This window comes from Tenrec ecaudatus, chromosome 6, assembly GCF_050624435.1.
Source record: "Tenrec ecaudatus isolate mTenEca1 chromosome 6, mTenEca1.hap1, whole genome shotgun sequence".
In the NCBI taxonomy this organism is placed as follows: Eukaryota; Metazoa; Chordata; class Mammalia; order Afrosoricida; family Tenrecidae; genus Tenrec; species Tenrec ecaudatus.
The window spans coordinates 79,199,471-79,224,574 of NC_134535.1; the positions used below are offsets into that span (position 1 = coordinate 79,199,471).

The 25,104-nt window shown below is 40.8% G+C and overlaps 2 protein-coding genes and 1 pseudogene across 2 annotated transcripts in view; 1 reads left to right on the top strand and 2 right to left on the bottom strand.

Moving 5' to 3' along the window:
- Positions 1-7,057, bottom strand: part of NCKAP1L (NCK associated protein 1 like) — a 95,779-nt gene extending 88,722 nt beyond the window's left edge. The window contains exon 1 of the mRNA XM_075551539.1: positions 6,833-7,057. The gene's annotated coding sequence lies outside the window, so the exon portion shown is untranslated. The remainder of the gene's footprint in view (positions 1-6,832) is intronic.
- Positions 4,927-6,960, bottom strand: LOC142451489 (small nuclear ribonucleoprotein F pseudogene; annotated as a pseudogene).
- Positions 7,058-7,097: 40 nt separating the features above from the next.
- On the top strand, positions 7,098-23,340 carry GTSF1 (gametocyte specific factor 1). Its single transcript, XM_075551538.1, has 9 exons — positions 7,098-7,203; positions 8,810-8,854; positions 13,306-13,406; positions 15,026-15,152; positions 15,567-15,650; positions 16,116-16,176; positions 17,258-17,352; positions 18,247-18,279; positions 20,423-23,340. The coding sequence occupies exons 2-8, from the start codon at positions 8,839-8,841 to the stop codon at positions 18,261-18,263; spliced, it is 501 nt and encodes a 166-aa protein (XP_075407653.1). The 5' UTR covers positions 7,098-7,203; positions 8,810-8,838; the 3' UTR covers positions 18,264-18,279; positions 20,423-23,340.
- Positions 23,341-25,104: the final 1,764 nt, after the last annotated feature.

The window sequence follows — 25,104 nt, forward strand, 5'->3', positions numbered from 1 at the left end:
GGAGAGGGAAAAAATGAGGAGCTGATACCAAGGGCTCAAGTAGAAAGGAAATGTTTTGAAAATGATGATGGCAACATATGTACAGATGTGCTTGAAACAATGGATATATGTATGGATTGTGATAAGAGCTGTAAGAGTCAAAAAATTATTTTAAAAATGTTTTTCCTTACCTATTTTTTTTAATTCCCTTTCACCCAAATTAGCATTTATGTACCTTCCAACCAGTGACCTATCTACGGTAAGTATTTTCTAGGTTCCTTCCAAATTATCTTTTTCTCCCTTTATAAAATAGTAGAGAGAAAAACTAGATACTTTTAGAATCTAGTGCATTCTTATATGCTTCATACAAAGGGATCCCAAATTTCTCCCTTAAATTTAAGTATTACATAAGATTTACTTTTCTCTCTTGACTAAGATCTTACATATATTTTAATTCTTAATAAACTTTGGTATATTAGACCAGGCTATAAAAATAAAATGTTCACACACCAAAAAAAAAAAAAGAAAGAAAATGTTACCTAAAAATGACAATGGACCAATATAATCAGATATCTTCTTTTATGATATTTTAGATATATAGAGAATTTTCCCTTAAAAGCAAACCATTAAGTCTTAATTGGGGTGACCACATACGGTAATTTATCCCCTAAACCAGAAGTTTGAGTATGAAAGAGGTGCTTTCAATAATTACCTTGGTGCAACCAAATAAAACCCGATCTTAAAAATAAAATATCCAGCAGCGAGGCAGGCCGCGGTAACACCTGCTGCTGTCACTGCCCATGGTACCCCTTAGCCTGGTGTTTCCTCAGCCTGGGCGATCTCTCCACCTGGCGCTCTGTAGCAAGCAGTGTCAGTTTCCTATCAAAATACGAAATTATGGAGGTGAGGTTCAGTGTGCTTGCGATGACAGAGGCACAAACAGGGCAAAACTAAAGATCAGAAAATCAAGAGAATGTGGCTGGTAGCTGGAGATCCATAGCAGGCTGGAGACAGATGAGCAGGCTGGAGACCAATGAGCAGGCCAGAGATCCATAAACAGGCCAGAGGTCCATGAGCAGGCAGGAGACCTGTAGCAGACCAGAGATCTGGACTAGGCAGAAGATCCATGAGCAGGTGGCAATCCAGAGCAGAACTCACGTCTTCTCTTGATTGCCTCAGCCAATGTCAGCAAGGTGCTCAAACTGCCAGTCCTCACAAACCCGCTTCCAACTCCAAATAGCAGAATCACAACCCTGAGGGTATGAGAAAAGGGGGGAGTGGGGGGCTGATAGCACTGATGACTATATACTCTCAGGGGAATGAACAACAAAATTGTATGAGAATGTGGATGGTGTAAGATATGGCAAAAATAAATATAAAGTGGATGGTGTAAGATATGACATAGATGGATGGATAAATTGATGGATTAATTAATCAATTAATTAGGGTGAGGGGGTAGAAGGAGGGGATAAAGGGAGCTGATACCAAGGAGTTCAAGAAAATATTTTGAAACTGATTGTGGTAGCAATTGTAAATACTGCTTAATGTGATTGAATAATGTAATGTTCTATCTGTAAGAGCTCCCAATAAAATGATTAAACCATAATAATATAATATCCCTCACTGGTCAATGTAATTCAAAAACATAGGTGACAGATCTAATGAAATCTTCCTTTAGGAAGTTTTGAGCCCCCTTGGAAGATGGCACAATAGAAGTTAAACATTACTTTTTTTTTTTTTTACTTCTAACATAACATTTAGTCAAAGCTTCAAGAAAAAGCAAATAAACTTATGGAAAAATACTTCTAAAAAAGTTGAATTGATGCACTTCCTAATCTTACAACATATTATGAAAATATAGTAATCAAAATAGATGCTGGATAGAGAGAAGAAAAATATAGACTGAACCTCACAATCATAAAAAAGACCAGGTCTACTAGTCAAATAGACTGGTGGAACCTCCAAGACTATGGCCATGAGTCACACTGCAGGCCTGCAAATGAACTCATCCCCACGGCTCAATTGTCAGCCAAGCAAAAAACGTTCCCATAAAGGGAACACTAACACTAGGGGATTGCAAACGCCTTAGAATAAGCAGCCATTAGAGACTGAAAGAACAGCATTTATCCAAGGGCAAAGTTCAGAGAGGTTGAAAGAGGAGGGGAATGAAAACAGAAAACATAGGAAAGAAATGGAGTAAGTGATGAGACATTGTGGGGATTTCAATCAATGACATGAAACAGAATGCACAGGAATTGCTTAATGGAAAACAGATCTGCTCAGTAAATCATTACCCAGTTCACAATAAAGTTTTTGAAAACTTAATTCAAAACAGATTAATGACTTAAGAGGTAAAACCATACAACTCATAGACCAAATAATATATTGAATGATAAAATAAACAATATCACCTGTAATCATATGTCCCTTCGATAATTAACTATGAGACTAAATGAACATTTACACAAAAGCATAAAGTGGAAGTTAAACTGGGTCAGTGTTTCCCAAAGTGGGTGATACTGCCCCAGAGGGATGCTGAAAGTTGATTTCAGAGAAGAAACTTTGTAACTGAAAAGTCTTATTATTATTCCATAAATATAAATGCCCTGATAGAACTTTTTAGTTGTTGCAGAAGAGAATGCTGGCTACCAACTCTTTCTCCCTCACAGGCAATGGAAACCCGATGGAGCAGCACAGTGCTCCTCCATAATACATGGTGTTGTCGTGAGTCAAAACTGACTTGAAAGCAACAAGTTTTGAAATAAATTAGACTAAAAAATTTTTTTAATTTGGCTTACAATTATCTCTTAAATGCCAACACCAATAAAAGTTTAAGAAGCTATTTTTGGTGTCCAAGAAGAGATTCACCTAGAAGTCAAGGAAAATCACAGAGAACACAATTCTTAAGTACACTGGTAATTATCATCAGCAGTGTGGATTAGGGCATTATATAACATTTACACAGATGTTTAAAGAAAATATCAGTACTAGTGTTTTTAATCAATTTGTAGCTTACTCCAGCTTCCTAGAGCTGAATGTTAGCTATTCTTGGCAAACTCTCATTAAGGATTCTTTTTTAAACAAAAGCATGTTTTCATTGGCTCCTACCATCTCTCACTGCCACTTTACCTAAACAACTGCAAACCCCACCAACTTTTCTTCCTCTAAAGCAGTACTTCCCAATCTGTCCCCACCCATAATTTATCATTTGCCCTCAGAGACCCCTCAATTTAAAATATCTTGTAACTGTATTTATTGTATAATTTCCCTCTTTTTAATTAGACACTTAACTACCAGTCAGAAGTCATAATTAAATGAAAATAACCATGACTTAATTGATAAAGCCAAAGCCCCAAAGAAATACTGAAGTCGTCTAATGACTAAAAATTTAAGTCTTATTAGGCTTTCTGAAACACTGGACATGTCTAATGAATCTACCAAAATTACTTAAATTCTAAAAGCTGAAGAAACTCTTTCTAATGGAGGTTGTTTTATTTCGATCACCGGAGTCGAAAACTCTGAGCTCACTGCCATCAAAGGGAATCCAGCTCATAACTCCCTACAGGACAAGGTGGAACCAGAAAAGCCCCTGTGAGTTTCTCCAACTGTAAAGGGGTGCTTTTCAAACTGCTAACCTGGTGGGTAGTAACCCATTATACCACCAGGGCTCCTGTAAGAGTACTGAACTTCTTACTCATCAGTCCATCTTAATTCTTAAGATATATATTAGAATTCATAATTATTAAGTATATAAAGCACTCAGAAAATATATATATATAAGAATATGAGAATAAAGGTTCCTTTAAAAAAAAAGAGAGACCATAACCACAGATTGAATTGACAAGAATCAGACTGCATTTGGGTATTAACCCCAGCTAACTTCTAGAATGGCCCTTGTGGAAATGGCTGGCATCTCCCCCACCCGCCTCCACCCCACTCCCTTTTAAAATATGCTCAACCTGGCTGACAAACCTGTAGGGAAGCTCAGCGGGATCTCAGACAAAGCAGGAATTTACTGGGTTGGGAGGATGAACAAAGCATGTAAAAACAGATGTGTGGTGCATTTGGGTTTTTAAATCTCCACAAAAAGGGTTTTCTTTTGTTTGGTTGGTTTTTGAAAGTTGGTAGGCTTGTTCACTGGCACTAAATAGAACAGCTTTATCGATTGTGGATCCTGTCACCTTGACAAGGCATTACTGAAGGCAGTGAAGCCTGACTTTGGATTCCGGTTTGGTACCCACTCTCCCATCCTCCCTTATTTATCCTTCAGCTCTTTCTTCCTCCGAAATTTCAATCTGCAGGTGTCTGAATGGAAAGTACTTACAGGTCACAGGAACAATGTCAACAATTTAACAAGATTACTGCAATTTAAAGCCTGAAAAATCACATTTCAGGTCATGTCACACTGGCACCACCAATTCTGCACAAATTATGTGTTAAACTCAGAAGTTTGGGATTTCATAAGAATTGTTTTAAAATATTTCCTTACAATCTGACACTGATTTGCCAAAATATCAGTCTTCCAAAATGCTCTGAGCTAAGCTTGCAATGAAGTTATCATTCTTAGCAATTATCTTTGGAGAGCACAGTTAACAGCTTGATCCTCCATATGAATCAACTAGGCCTCTCAGATGAAAGAGCAGCTTTTGTAAATGCAGAACGGTGCCTAGGTCAGTGGTTCCAGGCCTGGCGTACATTAAAATCATCTGCATAGCTTTGTAAAAATAACTATGCCTGGCCCTTTCTGATTAATTGATCTTAGATGGGAACTTGGCACAAAAATCTTAAAAGCTCCCCAGATGATTCTAATGTGCAGGCAAGATTAAAAACCACATGCCAACATCAAGGATGACTTGGGCTTGGCTTCCATCTGCACCTGTTTTTTTTTTTAAACAAACAAATCTTTATTGCCTAGAAATATACTTATAAAAACCCCCACAAAAGATGTTATTCTCGCATTTCTCCATCTTCTTCAACACTTCTGATATAAAGGACATTATTACACCTTATTAAGACTTCACCCAGATGTCCAGACAACGCCCCATCTATGTAGTCTTCTGTATTTGCAAGCTGCGTGTTCATATAGCCATCTACAGACACCAGGTAGCCCTCGTACTCCACTCTCCACTTCAGTTTCACCATCACTAGCTTTCCTGTTAATCCGTTCAGGAAAGGTTTGGGATTGAGGGGTAAACTCTTCGCGACTCCGGGCGAGTGGTGCAGGCTCCTCGCCACCGACCCAGCTGCTGCCCGGCCCTCATGACTCGTAGCAGCGCTACGAGAGAAAAAAAAAATCTGGACCTGTTTTCTTAAATTGTTTTTTTTTTTTTTTAATTTAAAGGCTGTTAACACAAGGGCTAAATTTTTAAAAATCTGATAACCACATTTACAAATTGTTCTTGTTCCATTTCTATGCATCCTATTCTGACTAAGAGCAACCTTATCAGATAAAACAGATCTGTCTCTAAGCCATTCCTAGATTACAATCTTCCTGGGGACAGGATCGCCAGATCTTAACTCCCATGGACAGCCAAAGTACTAATCTTTTTTTTAATTTTTAACCATTTTATTAGGGTCCCATACAACTCTTATCACAATCCATACATACATCAATCGTATAAAGCACATTTATTTGTACATTCGTTACCCTCATCATTTTCAAAACATTTGCCCTCCACTTAAGCCCCTGGCATCAGCTCCTCATTTTTCCCCTCCCTCCCCGCTCCCCCTTCCCTCGTGAACCCTTGATAATTTATAAATTGTTATTATTTTGTCATACCTTACACTGTCCAAGGTCTCCCTCCACCCTCTTTTCTGTTGTCCATCCCCCAGGGAGGAGGTTATCCGGTATCGCCCGCCACTCTCATCACTGGTCCTGAAGGATCATCCGCCCTGCAGTACTGATCTTTAGATTAGTGACCAAAGCTTAACCATTGCTCCACTAGGACTCTAAAGTGTACATATTAGTCATGGCAAAAAAAATTCCATTTTTGCTGTCAGTATAGCTTCCTCAAACCATATTTAAAACCAAACCATAAAACTACTCACTGCCCTCGAGACAATGCTGACTCCACAGGACAAGACAGACCGCCCCTGTAAGTTTCTGAAACTGATTCTTTCTGGGAGTAAAAAACACCACCTTCGGGCACCAAAAGGTAAGCGGTTTGAACTCCTGCCCAACACATGGTCACAGCGTACCAGGGCTCTCTGGGGCTCCATAATCACTGGAAACTTCCAGAAATCCTAGTAAATCGTCCTCAAACTAATCTCACAGCAAAAGTTTTATCATCTTTTATCACCAGATATTTATAGTTGTAATCCTTTTTTGGGGGGGTGGGGGCGAGAGGGGTTGTCTTAACACCTTCTAAAACCACAAAATCTTTTTCTGCAGAAAAGCCTTCCCAGGTCTATTTTAAACTCGATATTGCTCCTAATTTGAATGTACAGTATCGCTCTCCGGTCGCTATGCTGCCGCCTTTTCATCTAATCCTGTTTCCCGACCTGGTGACAAACACTGCTTCCTATACTTGGGGGGAAGGCGGGGTGTCTTTTTGTTTTGTTTCCGGAACCAAGACTCAAAATGTTTGGGTTTGGCCCATCCGAGGATCACTTCCCGGCGCTCCGTCTTCGCCGCCTCTGCCCGTGGAGCGCTGTCTGCGCCGGCCGAGACTCATGGGACCGCGCACGCATCATCGAAGCATGCTCCATGCCGACTCGACGTGAGCTGCGACAGCACCGTGTTAACTGACAGAACGCCACGGGCGTTGCCTGTCCTCCAGGGCCGGTTTGGGGGCTGTGGTGTTTGGGGCCTACCTTCTCTCTCCGCCTCCCTCCCCTCAACAGGCGAAAGTACCTTTCTTTCTGGGCAACTCCCACAGGGGCTTCGGTCAGGCGTCTTCCTCGAACCCCGGCTCTAAGCTTTCCAGAGGTGGCGGCCACAAAGCGGGCGGTAGGCCGTCCTCGCAGCGCGGCCACCCCCATGTTGGGGCCCAAGAAGATGGACCGCAGAGTAAAGGGCCAGAAGCGGGCAGGCCCTCGCAGCCCACAGCCGAGCCCCACTCCCGTCACTCCACGTCGTCGTCGTCGTCGGGGCGGGGTCCACCCGACGTCACAGGAAGTTGGCCCCTCCCGTCGACGTCAGGGGCCGGAAGTGAGCGTTGCTGGGGCGCTGATGTCGGGCTGTGGTGCTTGTGGCGAGAGCGCGTCTTGACTGGCCGGACTGAGGTGGGTAAGGCGCCCCGCGCCTCCCGGCTCGTCGGAACCGTGGCCTCGGCTGTGCCCTGGACGAGCCCATCTTTTCCTCTGGGTGTCCCTTGGCTCCCTAAAACCCGCTCTCCCCCTTTGGCCTCCCGTAACCTTGCGCCTGGGGCGGTCTCTGCGCCACGGGCAGGCCTGTTCCCCTCCCCCATCCACTCGAGGGCCGCCCTCGACTAGCCTTGTCCATCCACGTCTTCCACGTGAACCGTCCGCCCCCAGCGTGGGCTTAAGTCGCCCTGATTTGTTTGTGTGTTTAAAGCAGGAAAACACGAAGGGGCGGCGGCGTTTAGCGAGGTTCCGAGCTGTTCTGTTACTTCCGACGACATCCCTACCCCACCTTGCCGTCGTCGTCGGGTGGTTGGCCCGTTTTCCCGGGATGTGAGACTAGGGGAACATTAAAGACGTCAACAGTCACCCCTTCGCAGATGGGAAGGTCCAACGCTCGTGGCTACGTGGACCTTGCCAGCTTTGAAGTCCAAGCATTCCAGTGTCTGGACTTCTTTTTGTCCCAAACAGTCGGTAGATCCTACAAGCTACCCAATCTGACTCTAATCCTTCCTCCAGATGCCTTAAAATCAAATATATTTGGTTAGTCCCTTTTTTTTTCTAAATGAGAAAGATAAACCAACTATAAGTAAATCGTGGCAAAAAGCAAGGTCAGACTTTCTTAATCCCTCCCTCATAGATGCACTTTCGAAGGCCTTCTCACAAATGATTGAAGCCGTTCTCTCGAGTTCCAGCTGGTCACTTGGCACTTCCTAGCATAAGTTCTAAGGCTGCTTATGTCATAGAATGGGGTGAAGGGGTGTAGAATTGTGAGTGGCTAAAGGTCTTTTACATTTCTGGTACAGACTTGCTTTGCTTAAGTCCTAATATTCAGGAGTTTTCTCAGCACAGAGTGAGTATTTACTGAAGAGGCTTAGGAAAACAAGTCTTGGTATTTTAGCATAGGAGGTGTGAGGGGAGAAGGGGGGACGCAAGACTGGAAAAGGGTAAGAAGGGAACTGTCATTGTGGCGCTTCTTAATTTTGTTAAGAAAAGTCATGGGAATGGCAGGCTGGACTGTCTCTTAAGAGATTTGGAGGAGTTTGGGCTGCACTCGCTGACCCAGCCTCCAGAATCCGGGTGTTCCGGGGAGGAACAAGGCTGGCAGAGTCCTCGTTCTTGAGAACTTGAGAGGAGAATTTTAAAATAGTGCCCTGTTTAAATGCCTACCCAGATGGTATCCTTGTGTTCTTTGCCCCCTTAAATAGCATTGATTCTTAAGAGCTGGTAAACAGTGACAAGTTACAATTTCTCATATTGATATTTTGTCACCTAAATGCAGTTTAAATTAGTAGTCATATTTGATTTTTCTTAACTACCTGAAATTGATTCCAAGGATATAAATTAAGGTTGTGATGTTAAAATACTATGAAGTAAAGAACTTTTTAAAAGAGGAAAATACTGGGGATGAGAATGACTTGTAAGGATGCATATCTTGAGTAGTTCCGTTCCACCTCGACTCCACTGCCTCATGCTGTCTTTAGTACATTTTGTTGTGGTTCATGAGCTGTTTTGTTTTCATCTCCAGCACTTGGATTCGGCTCCTTCATTTCCAACATGGAAGAAACTTACAGTATGTATTTCTCATTGTTCTCAGAAAATAGATTTACTTACATAGTAATGTTTTGATGCTGCAGAGTAATGGCAGCTTGTTATTACAAACTTTTGTATGTACCTTAAATTTGTAATATGATAGGCTTTACAACCTATCGGAAAGCCAGATGTTTGTAAGCTGAGACCTGCCTGTATATTGTTTCTACATAATGCCCTACTTGGTACTGTACCAAGCTCCGTGAGGCGCTGACCAAATTTGAAGAGTACCTGAATGCTGCTTATAGATTAAAAGTTGTCAGCAGGAGCCCGCTTGCTTCCTACTTTGCTGTCAGAATCTCATTATAGTAAGTTCTAATGAAAGGTTATTTTAGCCCATTCTACGAAAAGCCTGATGGAAATCTTTATCGCCAAAATATAGAAATGTCACAGGAAATTGTCTTTTATATAGCAACACGAGTGGTTTTCAAACTGGTATGCGGCAAAATCCCCTGGAAGGGCTATTAAAACACAGGTGTGGCCCCAATTCCAGGTTTTCTGGTTCAGAGGGTCTAGCTTGGAACCTGAAAATTTACATTTTTAACAATTTCCAGGTGATGCTGGTTGATGCTATTGCCTTTAGGATTATACTCTTTAAGAATTATTGCTCTAGACATAGGTTCCCAAACTACTTTGGTCTATTGCTCCCTTCTCGGAAAAAAACAAAACAAAAACATAGCACCCTCCCTGGCAATTAAAAACTTTTGTAATCTAGCCCATATTTCAGGTTAAAGTGTAAGTATCTGCTCTTAAGCCCACATGATCATTCCAGCCCCCGCCAGGGGGCAGTATTGCCCACTTTGGGAAATTCTGCAGAAGGGTTATTTTCTTAATACATTCCTAGGCCACACACACACTGCTTAATGTTTCTTAAAATAAGAGAGAGCTTCAAAAAGACCATGAAAAGACAGAATTGAAAGACAATAGGATTTTTCCACGAAGTTTTGAAGACCCCTGATATATTAAAATCCGAAGTCCTATGTGGTATATGAGTTCCTTCTTAGAAACATGCTACTCTAGATTAGAAAACAACCTCTCACATTTCTCAGCTACAATATTTCCCTTAAAAGAGATTTTTCTTAGAAAAATAAAACCTAAGACTATGTTATAAATGCACAATCCAAAAAAAATAAAAAATGCGCAATCCGGGCCCTATTCCAGACCTAAAAAAAAAACAAATTTAAAATCACTGCCATCAAGTTGATAGGACAAGGTAGAAATGCCCACGCATATCCAAGACTAACTCTTTCTGATTCATAGCAACCCTATAGGCCTAATGAACCTGAATGCGTTAGCACAATACAGTACTTGACACTTTTCCCGAATTGATCTAGATCTCCAACCTTAATCTTCTAATTCCTGAACATCCATTTATTGCCATTTTACCTCTTAGCTAATAATACTTTTGCCAGACCTAGTTTTCATGATGTAGCCTCTATCTCTCACCATGAATTCTAGGCCTACCCAAATTTAAGAAACATCCCAATTTTTGCTTGTGAGGCAAGCTTATCAAGCTTACTTTATTTTCCAAATTACATTCCCAGAGAGCAGGACAAAAATTACAGGGCTGTTTTATAGTATTTATTACAACTTAAAATACACATATACTTCAATGTAGCACTTATGTATCTGCCAAAATGCAACACACAGAGAAGTGCTGATAGAATGCACAGAAACGTACTGAGGTGTTAAACACAGCACTGTATGTAATAATAGGAAACTAGCGAACCACTATGTCCATCAGTCTATGTGAACTGATTAAGAACCTATGGCACATATATATGTGTGTGTGTGTATGTGTATATATATGAAACAGTCTTTATACTGATATGGGAGGAACTCTGAAAGATCATCAAGTGGAAAAATGGCAAAAAGGTACAGTATCATATTTTTATGTATTTTCTAATACACGGGCTTTAAAAAATATTTGGGAAAATTTCATTACTTTTTTTTTGAAGGGATGGTTCAAATCTTTACTATTCAAAAGAACTATATCCAATCTAGGTGCTGTTTTCAGGTAACTACATAATTTTTTTAATCTTTTTTTTGATGGCTGAATGTTGAACATTTATGTATGGTGTTATTTAAATCATTTTATTGAGGGCTCTTATAGTTCTTATAACAATCTGCATCAGTTGTAACAAGCACATTTGTACATGTGTTGCCATCATTATTTTCTAGACATTTATTTTCTATTGAGCCCTTGGGTTTCAGCTCCTCTTTTTTCCCTCCTCCCCGGTTCCATTACTTTTTAATACCTATTTTCTGCAACGTTTTGAAGCCCTTCGAATGTAGGTGTGTGTGAGCATGCACACATCTCAGTAGCTCAGTGGATTAAGCATTGGGCTTCTGACGAAAAGGTTATCATGTGAACCCACCAGCCATTCAATGAGAGAAAGATGTTTCTGTAAAGATTTACAGCCTCAAAACCCTGTGGAGCAATTCTAATCTGTCCTACATTATGAGTAGGAGTCAATTCTACAGCAGTGGGTTTGGTTTGGTTTGGTTTGGTTTGGTTTTGCAAGATGTGTGTATACGTACACACGGAAATAAACTTGCACATATATACACACACAATATATCTAGCATCGTGTAGAAAGGGTTTGATAACTCAAATGACCATGGCTACAAACTGACCAATCTGATTACTCTGAGAAAGGAAAAGGACTGAAGACTCGGAAGCTTCATTTTTGTGTGTTGCTTTTTTCCAGTAGGAATATACATTTTCATGTTACTAAAGATAGTTTTAATCTAGACTAACCAGAGACCAGGAAGTAAAACATTATAGCAGGAAGCTATCATCCACTCTGATGTATGCCGCTGAATGGGCAGTGTAACGTGTATGAATCATAAGGTATATGTAGTCTGGCAGCTGCTGACATAGCCTCCCATTTGCTAGTGATGGAATGCATTAAATGAAGAGAAACGAATAACAATTTCATCTGTAAACTCTCTCTGGGTGCCCTGAAGCTTCAGAAACGTAAAAGAATTGTTGGTCAGGACGAGCCCGGTTGGCATAATAAGCTTGCCTGTCCTCTCAGACATTTCCTTCCTATTCATTCTGTCCTTCAAGTCACCTTTCTGCTTCATTTGCATCACGATCATGGTTAGCAATTTATTCCATGTTTACCACTCTTCGAGTGAAACTGTCTGTTTTAATTCCCCACTGGCTTCAGATTTTCATAGCAGTCTCCTGGTTTATAAGCTTCTTAGCAAATGTGTATTGTTTATACCTTCATTTTTATCATTCCCTCAGTGTTGACAAGAGCATTTTATTAAGTTGCTCCATATTTAAGTGCTTAACCATTTGATTTCCCTTCCTTGACTAGGCTTTTTAAAAATTTGGGGCTCAAAATGGAACAATCAGAATGGAAATGAGAATGGCCATGCATTTTAAAGAATATAACCCATGTCACTTAACAACTTGTGTAGAAACTGTTGAATAGGAACCCAAAGTCCTGGTTAAACCCTCATCAAAAACAAACATTTTAATTAGGCGCTCAGTCTAGCATCTTATAAAGCCTGAGAGAAGTTGTAAATAGCATTATATAGGTTAGGGGTTTTTACACCGCAGCTCCAGCTGACTGCAGTCATCTTAACCTCAGGAGGTTCTATTTTGGCAGATTGTTCTTGTTAGCTGGCCAAATTGGCAATCACTAGGTTAAAGAGGGCCCCCCCCCCTCGTCTAACACCATAAGGTATCAAACTATCTGATAAAAGTACTGGTTTTGTTTGAGAAATAACTTGTATATAAAACCACTGCTGTCAAGTTGATTCCGACTTATCTCGACCCTGAAGGAAAGCAGACTGTAGACCTTTGAGAGCAAACAGCCTCATCTCTCTCCAGTGGAGCCAGCTGGTCTATTTGAACCACTGAGCTTGCCATTGCCACCACAGTGCCACCAGCACTCCTGTGTTGTGTGTAGGAGTAAGTTAAAAGTCATTCCTCAAGCTTTCATAGACCATATAACATGAAGAGCAGTGCTTCCTAGCTTTTTCCATGTCATGGCATATAAAGTTCATAGACACACAGCGCACACACTGCGGGAGGGCCAGGGGAGGAGAGTGGAATAGGTGGGTTGCTTGCAGGTGTAGAGGTCCTCACAATGATTTATGGACAGTCCTGAAATACATCCAAACTTTCTGAACAGGACAAGAGGTCATTTCATCTAACCTTTTGTATTTATGGTGAAGATAGCGAACAGTTTGTGCCACCAACATGAACTAAGACCCTGTTCTATGATGGTTGTCTGAAACTTGGTAAGATTTAAAAATGTATAGTCACCCTCTTAAAACATGCCAGTTGTCTCCAGACTGTGATACTCTACTTTTACAGATTCTGCTGAAATCTTCAGTGCGCCCCGAATGCTGGGGTTTCACAGCATGTGGTTTCCTGTGCTTCTTCATATATACTGACACATGTTTCCCTTGCAGTCGATTCCCTGGACCCTGAAAAGCTATTACAATGCCCCTATGACAAAAACCACCAGATCAGGGCCTGCAGGTTTCCTTATCATCTTATCAAGTGCAGAAAGGTAGGGGATTGTTTTCCTAATTTGTCCTCTAATGCCTTCCTGAACTCGCCTTAAAAAGAAAATTATACACATCTACTTATTTGAGCATAAATGCTCTCATCGAGTGCCAGAATTGTCCTGAGACTCTGCCTCTGTTAAATGCCAGCAGTTACAGACAAGAGTTTGTTTACTCCTGGGGGTGCACGCTTTTCTCTCGTTTGGGGCTTTGTTTGAACTGCCGCCATCCTCCAGCCTAGTGGCAAAGCACCTTTTATAAACGGCTTCTCTAGAGTAATTCGCCCTTTGTAGCACAAAACAAACTAGTTTCTGCTAGCAATGAAAAATCCCTCATGACTTGTGAATTTGATGTATTCTTTTTTTTAATATAATGATCAAGTACTATAATATTCTTGTGGGTTCTTATTTAGAAACTAGATACTTCAGATTGAACAGCTAGGTCAACCCAGGAAAGCTAAAAGTAGCTTTCTTCAGTGTCACTGGTAAGCATCAGTAAAGAAGGAAGAAAAAAACATTGGGTTTTTGTCTAAACACTCTGATCCCTGTGTAGATTTAGCTGACACAACTGCTTCGGTTCCAGTACATTATTTGTGGCATTTTCTCTAAAGCAAGGACTCATCAGGTAAAACCTGGAGACTACAGTCACAGTGTATCACTAAAACTTCTTCCCCTAGTGACCCACACTTTTCCCTAGAACAGCTTGAGAGGGGGAGTCGAGTGGTGAAAAGCAGGTATCATCACTCCTGTCTCCCAATGCTCTTAATCTGCCTGATCACACATGTGAAAACGATTGGCGAGATTCCTGCCCTCAAAAGTTTCTCAATCCTGTGGAGGGGTTCACAGCCACCTCCCCATTTCACATTATTTTTACTTCTTTGAAAATCATTTGTGACCTAGTTTTTGTTTCTCCTAAAAAAATTTCTTAATTGCTGGTATAATAACTTTAGAATTTGGATGATAATAAACTCATCATTGTTTTAAAATCGGGAATTTGGTCAATAGAGTAGACCATGCCTCTGAGCTTTTTCTTTACATAGATGAAATGTCAGATTTTTCAGAGCCTCATTTCAGGCATCATTACTTTAAATAAGCACCCCTGGGTTTATCTGAAAAATCATTGGTTTGCCTCTTCTGCAGCTCCCTTCTAGCAGCTGTTTTCCAGCACCATTGTGCTGCAGTAACAGGGACACTACTGCATTGCCGACTGGGTGGGTTTTAGTGTTACTGTTCATCTTGACTATCAGCTTTCAGCGACATCCAGGGAGTGCAGCCATTACAGGCTCCGTGCCTCCTGAATGATGTGGCCATGAGAAATAAACGGGGAGAAGGCATGGTCCAAATACCCAATCCTTAATTGTTTCACTCTTTATAAGCCACTGTAACCCCAACATCAGTGTTGTCAGCCTCTACCACCATAACAATGTTTACATTTCAATGATACTGAAGTGATGTCCATGTGGTCTGTAAGAGCAGTAAATAATAATCACTTAATTCTCTATTATCCAAATGCTTACCATAGTTAAGCCACAAATTTATTGAGGGCAGCCAAGCTATTTGCAGAATACAGCTGGGGCTTGAACAGATCCAGAGGCCTGACAGATCCCTTAATTTTGTTTCCATAGAATCATCCTGATGTCGCAAACAAATTGGCTACTTGTCCCTTCAATGCTCGCCACCAGGTTCCTCGGGCTGAAATCAGTCATCATATCTCAAGCTGTGATGACAAGAGTTGCATTGAGCAGGATGTTGGTAAGGCTGAGTAGCTAAAATGTTGGCCCCTTGAAATTTGTATTCTATATTGTCAGCTTGATTTGGGGCTTTAATCATTTCAGAAGAACAATATTTTTGTGCCTCTTGAGATTTTTATCTCCTCGCAGCAATAGGTTGTCAGTTCGTGTTTGTCAGACTGCTTTCTCTTGTGAACAACTTGATTCATTTTTACTAATAATTTTTTAAAAACAATCCATTTATTGCCATAAATATGGTAAACATCTCTGTTTCCTGCTTCTCTTTGTCTCAGCAAGGAGATAAGATTCTTCTGTTTAGCTTTCGTACATTTTTTTTTTTCAGAAACAAAGACCCAATAGGGCTATCCTGCAATCTTTTAAATACAGTAAGTTGGCAGTACTCCATTCTGATGTCAGAGTCTTATTTTTTCTACAGTCAACCAAACGAGGAACCTTGGACAAGAGACTCTAGCTGAGAGCACATGGCAGTGCCCTCCTTGCGACGAAGACTGGGATAAAGGTGAAGTGCCTCAGAATCTCACTCTCCTCCATGTCTGAACCTCACGTCATTTGCTTAAGACAGAAGGAAGATGTTCCTTTTTTATTAACATACCATGTTGTTTGGAACGCCTTATTATTTTTATTGGGCCCCAAAACGAGCACATTTGTATCCCTGTGCAGACACATGGAACAGCCTATCCCTCTTGATTGGGAAAAGCACTTCTTTACATCTGTTTTTTTCCATAAATTGTGTTGTACCATCTGTGTTTGGTTGTTACTAGGCACGTTTATTATTATTTATGCCGCTTGTGTTTATATCCTTCAATTAAGTTCCTGCTACTATGTCACTTAGGCAGGATACTTGATCAGTTTTTACTCGCTTCTCTAGACTTAGGTGTATCATTTCCCATCTTAAAAATTCAACTAGCATGAACCGGTGTCTTGCCTAGTAGTACCACAAACTATGTTTTGCTTCCTTTGGCAGATTTGTGGGAACAAACCACCCCATTTGTCTGGGGCACAGCCAACTACTGTGGGAACAACAGGTAAATGAAATGGTTCTTTGCCAAACGCTGCCTCCCCAACTCAGTGCTCAGCTACCCAAAGCACGCCTAAATACGAGCTCACCCCTCTGTTCCTGCGCAGTGACTGAGTCTAGATTTTGTTTGGAATGTGGGGAGTTGGTAGGGCTGCTGTTTTGTTTGGATTTTCCTTAATTACTCATATAAAGGTTACCTGCTTTGTTCTGCTCCTTGGTGGAGTACAAAATCTAATTCGCCACTTAGTCTGGCAATGGAAATAGAAAGTAGCACCAGACATCTTTTTGTCTTAGTTGGGTTTTTCACTAGCTTCACATGATTTTAACACTTTGAAAAAATTCTCCAGCTATACCACATCATCTTTACTCACAATAACTAATGTCTGAAGAAAAAATTATTTTAAAAAAGTTCTTTCTTTGAATTTGGGAGATCCCTGGGGTCACCCAGTTCATAACAGTAGCAAAATTACAGTGATGAAATAGCAACAAAAATTTTGTGATTGGGGCTCACCACAACATGAACTGTATTAAAGGATCGTGGCATTAGGAAGGTTGAGAATCAGTGCCTTAGATGAAACTTCAGACCCAAATACGAATATCTGTGGACTTAAAGGTGAAGGGAATGAGATCCTAGACACCATTTTACACTCAAATACAACGCTTATCTTTGTCAGCTGTAGCAGAGTGTAAAGCGTTTGCTTGTACGCTAGGATAATGAAACTTAAAGGGACTCCCATTGGTGCAGCTTCACTGATGCCTCAGCTCCGGGAGGTTTGCTGTTGGCTTGTTGTGGCGTCTTGTTTGCTCATTTACTGAGTTGATGAACCTGTCATACGCTGAACAGTAGATGGCATTGCTGTGTGTCTCCATTTCTAGAAAATGAAAATGGTTAGGCCCGTCTTAATGCCTAAACAGAGCAGTGAGCTTTCCAGAGAAAATCATTTTAATTGCAGGACTGTTTCAATGGAAATGTGCGTGCATTTCAGATGAATGTGGGTTGTTTTCCTCAAATTAGACGCACACACATATTAGTGTGCCTGCCTGTAGGATATAGATATGTCTGCATGGTCAAATTCGTCTTTTTACAGCTCGGCAAGCAACGTAGTTGCAGAGCACAAGAGTAACCTGGCTTCAGGCATGCGAGTTCCCAAGTCTCTGCCGTATGTTCTGCCATGGAAAAAAAGTAAGTGGAATAGAGGCAAATGGTGCCTTTAGTCTTTTCATTATGCAACGTGCAGTTGGTCTGTATTACAAAAAGACATGCTCAGTCTGAAAAGGTGGTATTTGCATGGCCTTGAGAGTGAGTGCCTCCGTCATCCTTACACCCTAAACACCTCACTCAGACCTCACCCTGGTTAAGGACAAAAATGCATTGACAGGAACATGGAGACATCAAAGGATTCGTTTCAAGATGAAGTGACCAGTGGCATCAACTGCCACTGTTAAATTCAGGGACTCAGAAAAAGACTATTGATTTGGGGGAGGAGGAAGTCATCCTCTGACTTTGAAGGCCCCGCATTAATAGGGAAGTGGAACTAGAATTGGATGGCAAGGGCCTCAAAAGAAATGGGTAGGGAAAAAAAGGTCATAAAGAATCAGTGTAAATAATGTTACTTATATCTTTTGGTTAAACACAAAGGCCATGCTAGGTAAATGGGAACTAAGTTTATATTATACCACGTACCGTATGTGATAACAAATTCCCACATGTGAAGAACCCAAAGTAAGTCGTTCAATGTAAACTAATTTTTCCGTGGCGACTAGATTCAGATTACCTTGATTTCAGTCCCCCTATTGTTCAAAGTTTCGGTGCCTAGAAGAGCCCCTTTAAGCCTGACCCTTGTGAATACTTGCATTTCCAAAAAAGACTGCCAGACTCTGTGCCGCACAGTATGGTGAGTGGGGTGCTCCTCTCTCCCCGTGCTCGGGAGAAGCCAGTCACTAAATCTAAATTCTCCTTTTATGTTGTGACTCGGCATACCCCCAAGAATAACTCATTTGTGTTCAGTAGGACTAGGGAATGAAATGAATGTCAATTGACATGGTATATTTATTTTGAAATATTTCTGCTCCATAGATGGAAATGCACAGTAACTGAATATCTCATCAAGTAAGTGTTTCGGTTTTATTTCACTATCTCTTCAGATGGCAGCAAGATTTAACTGGACATAAAGCAATTTGGGTCCAATTTTCTTTCAGATTATGGTACCAAATTAAAGCTTTGTGTGCGCATGTGTTTTTTAAGTATATAGCCTCTGTTATGGCTTTACACGCTAATGAATAGGCATTTACTGGTTAAATTAGAATTCTGTTAACATGCCAAGTTGTTTTCCCTGACGTTAGTACACACTGCCTTTTTATTTTTTTAAATCCAAGTTGCATTCTAGATCAATAACGCCTCTTTAATGGACTGAGATTAATCAGGCAGCTGTGCTTCACTGCTCTGCAATTCTTTCCCTGTGCAGTACAGTTTAACATAAAAAAATTCATACTTTTTAATGAGCACTTTAAAAGTTTTGGGTCTCTTTAAGAGTCTTGCACTGTTATCTGGTCTGAGCATTTGATTTAGCTCAACCTCACAAAATCTGTATTAAAGAAACCAAAAGCTTACATAGGTAAAACCTCTCCTTGAGGTTACCCTATGCACAGAGCCAAGACTGATACTTCAAATGCTGTCTTAGCTGAGGTATCTCAGCCATGTTGCTCCTAGCAAAGGGAGACTCCTTTTTCAAAGGCTGGAAGTGGGATTATTCCCCTGCTGTTTTACAGATAGTAACGCCTCAGCGAATATTTACTAAAGGAATGAATATGTGGCCTCCTGCCTCCCAATTCATTCATTCTTGATAATGAAGCAAATTGGATTCCTGAGTGAAGATTCATATCTTACCCAAACCCATGTTTTTCCCTAGTGAGAACTGGAAAGGTGCTAAACGCAAACACCCTTTGGCTGCTTCTCAGTGACCCATCTTTTCTCCTGGTAGGTTCTGACTAACAGAAGCCAGAAAGTGGGTTTAGTCCCAGAAGTGAGAGACCCACTAGTACTAGAGTGTGTCAGAAAATTGCCTGCTGTGTAGACCTACATAGATGGTCAACTTTTATTTTTCTCTCTACATAGGTACTGCACAGGATGTGTGGTGACCAGACAATAGACACTGTCTAACAAAAATGGCTTCTCTAGAAGGAAAACACGACTCACCTTTGGAATTTAACTCTGCTGTTAAACTCCTTGCACATTGAACATTTCTTGTTCTTTATAACCCCTGGAGGATCAGAAAAAATACAAACATTCTAGGTTAGATAAAGAATTCTTAACTCACACAGTCACAGACTTCTTTATCCTCTTAGAAGAAGCACCTTTGAATGCCTGCGGTGTGCCTAATTCTCTATAGCTTCTTGGGTAGGATACAAAAGCAATGGAAGACAGTTTATTCCCTTAAGGGACTTGTGTGAATGGAAGTTTTTAAAAGGATATATACATGAAAAAAAAAGGTTTAAATTAACATCACGCTTATGCTTTATCTCATTTGTGTGTTTATTTCTTTAATCATTTTATTGGGGACTCGAACAATGCTTCTTACAATCCATCCATTGTGTCCAGCACATTTGCACACTTGTTACCATCATCATTCTCAAAACATTTGCTTTCTACTTGAGCCTGTGGTATCAGCTCCTCATGGTGTGCTTGTTTTCACAGACAGTTCCACTATTTACTAGATGGTAGATGACTCATTAGACTCAAGCCTAGGAAAAATGTGAGGATGACTCAGGACCTGGCAGTCCAGTCACTTTTCTGTATTTAAGGTTGCTATGGGTCTGATCCGATTCAATGGCACCTACAAACAACATACCACAAGACAGTATATTAATTTTTGTTCCCTTAGTATACATTGTGAGCCCTCAAAAATATTTTTTAATAACTTAAGGGTATGGAAAAATAAAAATCAGCATAAATTCATTAGAACTCATCCAGAATTCCCCCAAAGAGTCAATTCCCTGGATAAGTTGCTTCTAATTTTTTTTAATCATTCATGAAGCTGTTCGCACAGGGAGTGTACATTAATTGCTGTGTAGAGCGTTACTTATTCCCGCAAGTTCCTGTGTGCTTAGTGACACTAAAGACCTACAGTTCAGAAGGATTTTTATGCTGTCATTCCTCCCCTCAAACCAGAGAGGGGTTTTTGTAATCAGGTTGGAGTTGTGGTCCTTTTGTCGTTGACAGGAACTAAGAACTCTGTTTGCCCATTTCATTGCAGATACCAGACTTAAGAAGACTCTTGTTTCTTCCTGCTTCCAGTGGATTCTTCATTTTCCTCTTAATCTAATGATAGAAAGATAAACTGCGACTTTCAAACTGACAAGTACCTTTTTTCCTCCATTAGAATCCTCATTCACTTGATATGCAAGAACCCTCGTTTTCAAAATAACTGTTGCAAGTAAATTGTCAACTTAGCAAGCCTGAGAGTTTGGTTAAGAATGTCTACAGCCCCAAGATCCAAAATCATATCTTACTCCACTTTAGTGAAACAATGACTTAAAGTGACTTTAAGGGACCCAGTTAAAACAAGACAGGAGACAGGTTGCAAACAACTGTTTGTATTCTCTAACACAGAGAACCAGCTCTTTTCTGAATGTAAAAGAATGACCTTTTCTGATCAGTGCAACTTTATCAACAGAGCCACTAAGTTAGTAAGAACATTCATATAACACAATGGCCCATTTTGTGTAGAATAACATCTTGCCTTCTGAATTTTTCCAACCCAGGGTAGGTTTTTTATTTTTTTAATCTCCCCATTGCTAGGAGTGGATTGGGTTTAGGAGTGAAGGCTGGGATGGAGGGGAGCAACCAGTGCACATGTAGAGAAGAGCCAGACTTTGCACCTATGGGTGGAATTGGATTATGCTCCAAAACCCTATCAAATAAGGAAGGCCCTGCTGACTACCATGAGATCCTGAGAAGTCGGCCTCCGGAAACGCCCTAGGCTCTAGCTGTGCTAGCATCTTGTTGGCCCTCTTGGGGAGACCTCATAATCTCCCCAGGCTAGTGTCTTTTTGGATTGCTTTTGTTTTCTGTTTTGTTTGGTGGTTTTCAGGACTTGTATTTGGTTTCAAAAATGGTGTGAGGAGGGATTTAAGATCTGATTAGATAGGGACTCAGATGAAGTATACTGACAGATTATTCCAAACATTCTCTCTGGAGTATTATTTGCGGGTAACAGATAAGAGGAGGACTGGGCTCCTGTGAACTGCCTCCTTCCAAGAATTCTACACAAAACAGGATTCTCACTTAAGTAGAGCTGATTATTTAGTCTTTAAAAACAGGTTCCAAGATAAGCCCCCAGAAATACAAGATTGTTTCTGTTTCTGACTCTGCTGTAAGTGAATAACTAGACTATTTCTTCTAGGGAGGGTAGCAATTGACTGAGGAGTGAAAATACCTGTTATGCCTCCTAGATTTGGTTTCTTATGTTTGTGTGTGGGACAATGCCCCCAACAGTTTATTTAGAAGTAGTCCTTTCATTTTGTTCATGAAAAAATATGAAACTCTTTGGATCTTGTTTGGCTAATGACAAAGCAAAATAGCCTGACATTGTTACTGAAAACTCCTGCTTTAGGAAAAAACGAGCAGTCTCATTGCAAAGAAGCAGCTACCTGAATACACTTCAACCAAGAAAAGATACGATAGTTACTTGGTGGTTTTAAAATATCTTTAGGAATGGGTTGGCTTTTTATGTTAGGAAGAGTCGGTCGCTCTGTTCCTTGTCTACTAGAATTTAGTTCCAAAACTTCTGCCCTTTAAGGAGTGTAATAGCACTTCCTATAGCACAGAGTGCCTGGCTGTGCCAATTTTGCTAGCTCACAAATGAGACAACCTGGTGCCACTTTAGTAAATGAATGATTAAAACAACCAGTTCAAGAGCTTAAAGAGATTGCTTAGGGTTTTATTAGGCCTGGAATTCACTGGGCGGCATTTAGCTTGCTAGGAATCTTTGGAGATTCTCAGGAACTAGTACAGAATACAAAGAAGTGACTCAAACTCAACAGAAATTGGGATGGGAAGCTCATTTGTCTTAAGGACAGACTTTTCTTAGAAGGGATATCCACCCTTCCTTAGGAATGTAAATGGTGTGAAGATAAACAGATGACTCTTCTGCCTTGGTTTCAGTTAAAAGTTTGAATCTTACAATTTGATCTCACCCAAGATCTGCTTTTTCAGAAGCTTGCCTTTCTCAGTAGGGGTTCAGAAACTGCCATTGTGATTTGCAAATGTTCTCACCAGGAATAAACAAATGAAGGTGATAAGTGGTGCTTAACTGTGTTATGCCTGAACTGATGGGGAAAGTATTTGAATTTAAGTTTCAAATAATGCACTGCAGTCCCCTCTCTCACTGGTGAGCTGACTTTCAGGAGAGTCCATTAGACAAAGCTGGCTGTGTCTGAACTGACATTCCTGGGGTGCTTTTCGTAATTCATATTAAACTTCAAGAAGACCAAAACTGAGGAGATAACTTACTTGTTGCCATTTTTAAAGAGGCGGGTTATTAAAGGCAATTTATATACACACCACATTTTAAAATGATTGAAGTAGGGCTGGCCTAGGGAAGGGAGAGACATTTAATACTTGTTAAAATAGTGTGCCACCTCAGTGTCAGCTAGATTCCATCAGGAAAACGCTATATTACATATTCTTAACATTCTTGACCTCTCCTGAGGCCACTGAAGACACATTAACCGGTTGCCTGACAGCAGCAGCCTCAACGAACTTTCTAGTGCAGACTCGCTGAGATCTGAAACTGCGGCCTGTGTGTGAAGAGATCAGGTGCCCTCTGCACAGCAATTTCATTGTCTGGTCCAACTCGCTTATCTTGCACTTTGGTAACTGGTGAGACAAATGGAAATCCAAGATGGTTTCTAGATAAGAAGTACATCAGAGACCAGATAGTCACCCTACAGAAGAAACATTTGCCAGACTTGCATGTTTGTTTTCCTTGTTTAGAGAAGGCCTAATGAAACAGTGTAAGAGACTTTGATGTTACCTGAAGTATCTTTTGTTATGTATGTGTACTTACATCTGTAAAAAGAGGAAATACCAAGTTGAATGAAAAACTTTATTAATCCAACCATGCATCTTAATTTTTTTATTAAAGTACTTGTCACTGAAATAAAGTATGTTCTACACGTTTGTCTGTTTCGGTTCTATTTCCTCAGCCCTGGCTTCTTCGATTTTCAGTGACCTAGATTATTGTGTGTCCTGGGTTGGTTTTCTCTAGAGTAGAGCTTTCTAGCAGAGATACAAATTAAAAGCGACAGTCGAGATTAGATGCTCTGTTGAGATGGGTTTGTTTTTTTTTTTAAGATTAGAGATTTCAACAGTGTTACAACTTAATAAGAACCTAAAATAAACATTAAATTTCTACCAGGTATGTAATTTGTATACACACAGAAAACAGTTGGGGGGCGGGGGGACGCCTCTGACCTCTGGCTACCCAGCAGCCTGGCTGAACGTCCTAGGCCAAGCACACCGAGATCAGACAAATGCAGGGAGGAGGAGGAGAATCCATCTCCATACCCACCCAAGGTTGATAGCCAAGCAGAGGTCAAACTGACCTCCACCCTCATCCTTTACCCTGTTCCGCCCCCAACCATTCCTCCCACAGCATTCTGCTGGATTTGATCATCTGTTGTTGTGGCCACACACAACTCTTAAGGCAATACCATTATAGGGGGTTATTGGGAAAGTTAGGTTACCACAAGTTGTGATCCAAAAAAAAAAAAAAAAGGATACAGCCTTTGTCCACATCAATGCCTCTTAGCCAGCAACCAAGTCTCAGCCACATGGTCTCTGGCCTCTGCCATGTTCTTTCATGGGCCTGGAAGCCTGCTTGCTGCTCTGCCTCAGTCTTGTGGTCTCCTTGCCTCAGCGTCTGATCTAAGCATGGCATCTTAGGCCATGTTGGCTCACCACCTCAGCTGAGGTGGCTCTTCATTGATGGTCCCAGGAATTCTCATCTCCCTGCTTCTGATGCCTTGGGAATGGCAAAGCTGACCAATCCCCTATTAGTTTCACACATTCCATTTGTGTAGTCTCATTCGGTTGATGGGAGTTGCAGAGATGGGTAGAAAAATGATTTACTTACCTTGTATACTATCTGGAAGAAGGCTTAACACTAACCCTAAGCTGCATCATTATATAAGTAGATACGGCCTATATAAATGCCTGTATGGTGTACATGATATTTTTTAAAAGGAAAATAACAAAATGCAAGATATCGCTCGGGAGAGGTCAAGGAAATGGAATTCGGTAGAAGTGTCACGGTATTAATAGTGATGTTTGTTAAATTGGGTGGTGTGATTCCCAAATTTCATTTTCATATGTATGCATTGAATGCTACAGATTTTAAATGATGCAGAATGCTTACTATAAGCAAGTGATTGCTTTTATTTGACATTTTACATAGTTTAACACAGGCCCGGAAAAATGTTTCTTTGCTAGGGATTTAAGAACCTGTCTTGGAGCAAGTACAGCCAAAATATCCCTTAGGATGACAGTATTTTATATCATGTTCTTTGGGCATGTTATCAGGAGAGATCAGTCCCTGAAAAAAAAGTGCTTACTAAAATAAAGGTCAGTGAAATGAGGAAGACTCTCAAGGAGATGGATTGACACAATGGCTGAAACGATGAGCTCAAACATTTGTGAGGATGACGCAGACCAAGCAGTTTTGTTCTGTGCGGTATACAGCTACTATGCGCTGGAACGATTCAGCACCCCATGACAACAGTGGGGAACTGACCATACAACCTGGGGCTTCGACCTTCTCACTTAACTGCTCTTGGCTTCTATACCTCCTGCTGCCCTGGAGTCAATCTCTTCTCCAACATGAAGTTTCTTCCTGGGCTCATCTCCCTGTTGACCAACTTGGATACCATAGGAAGT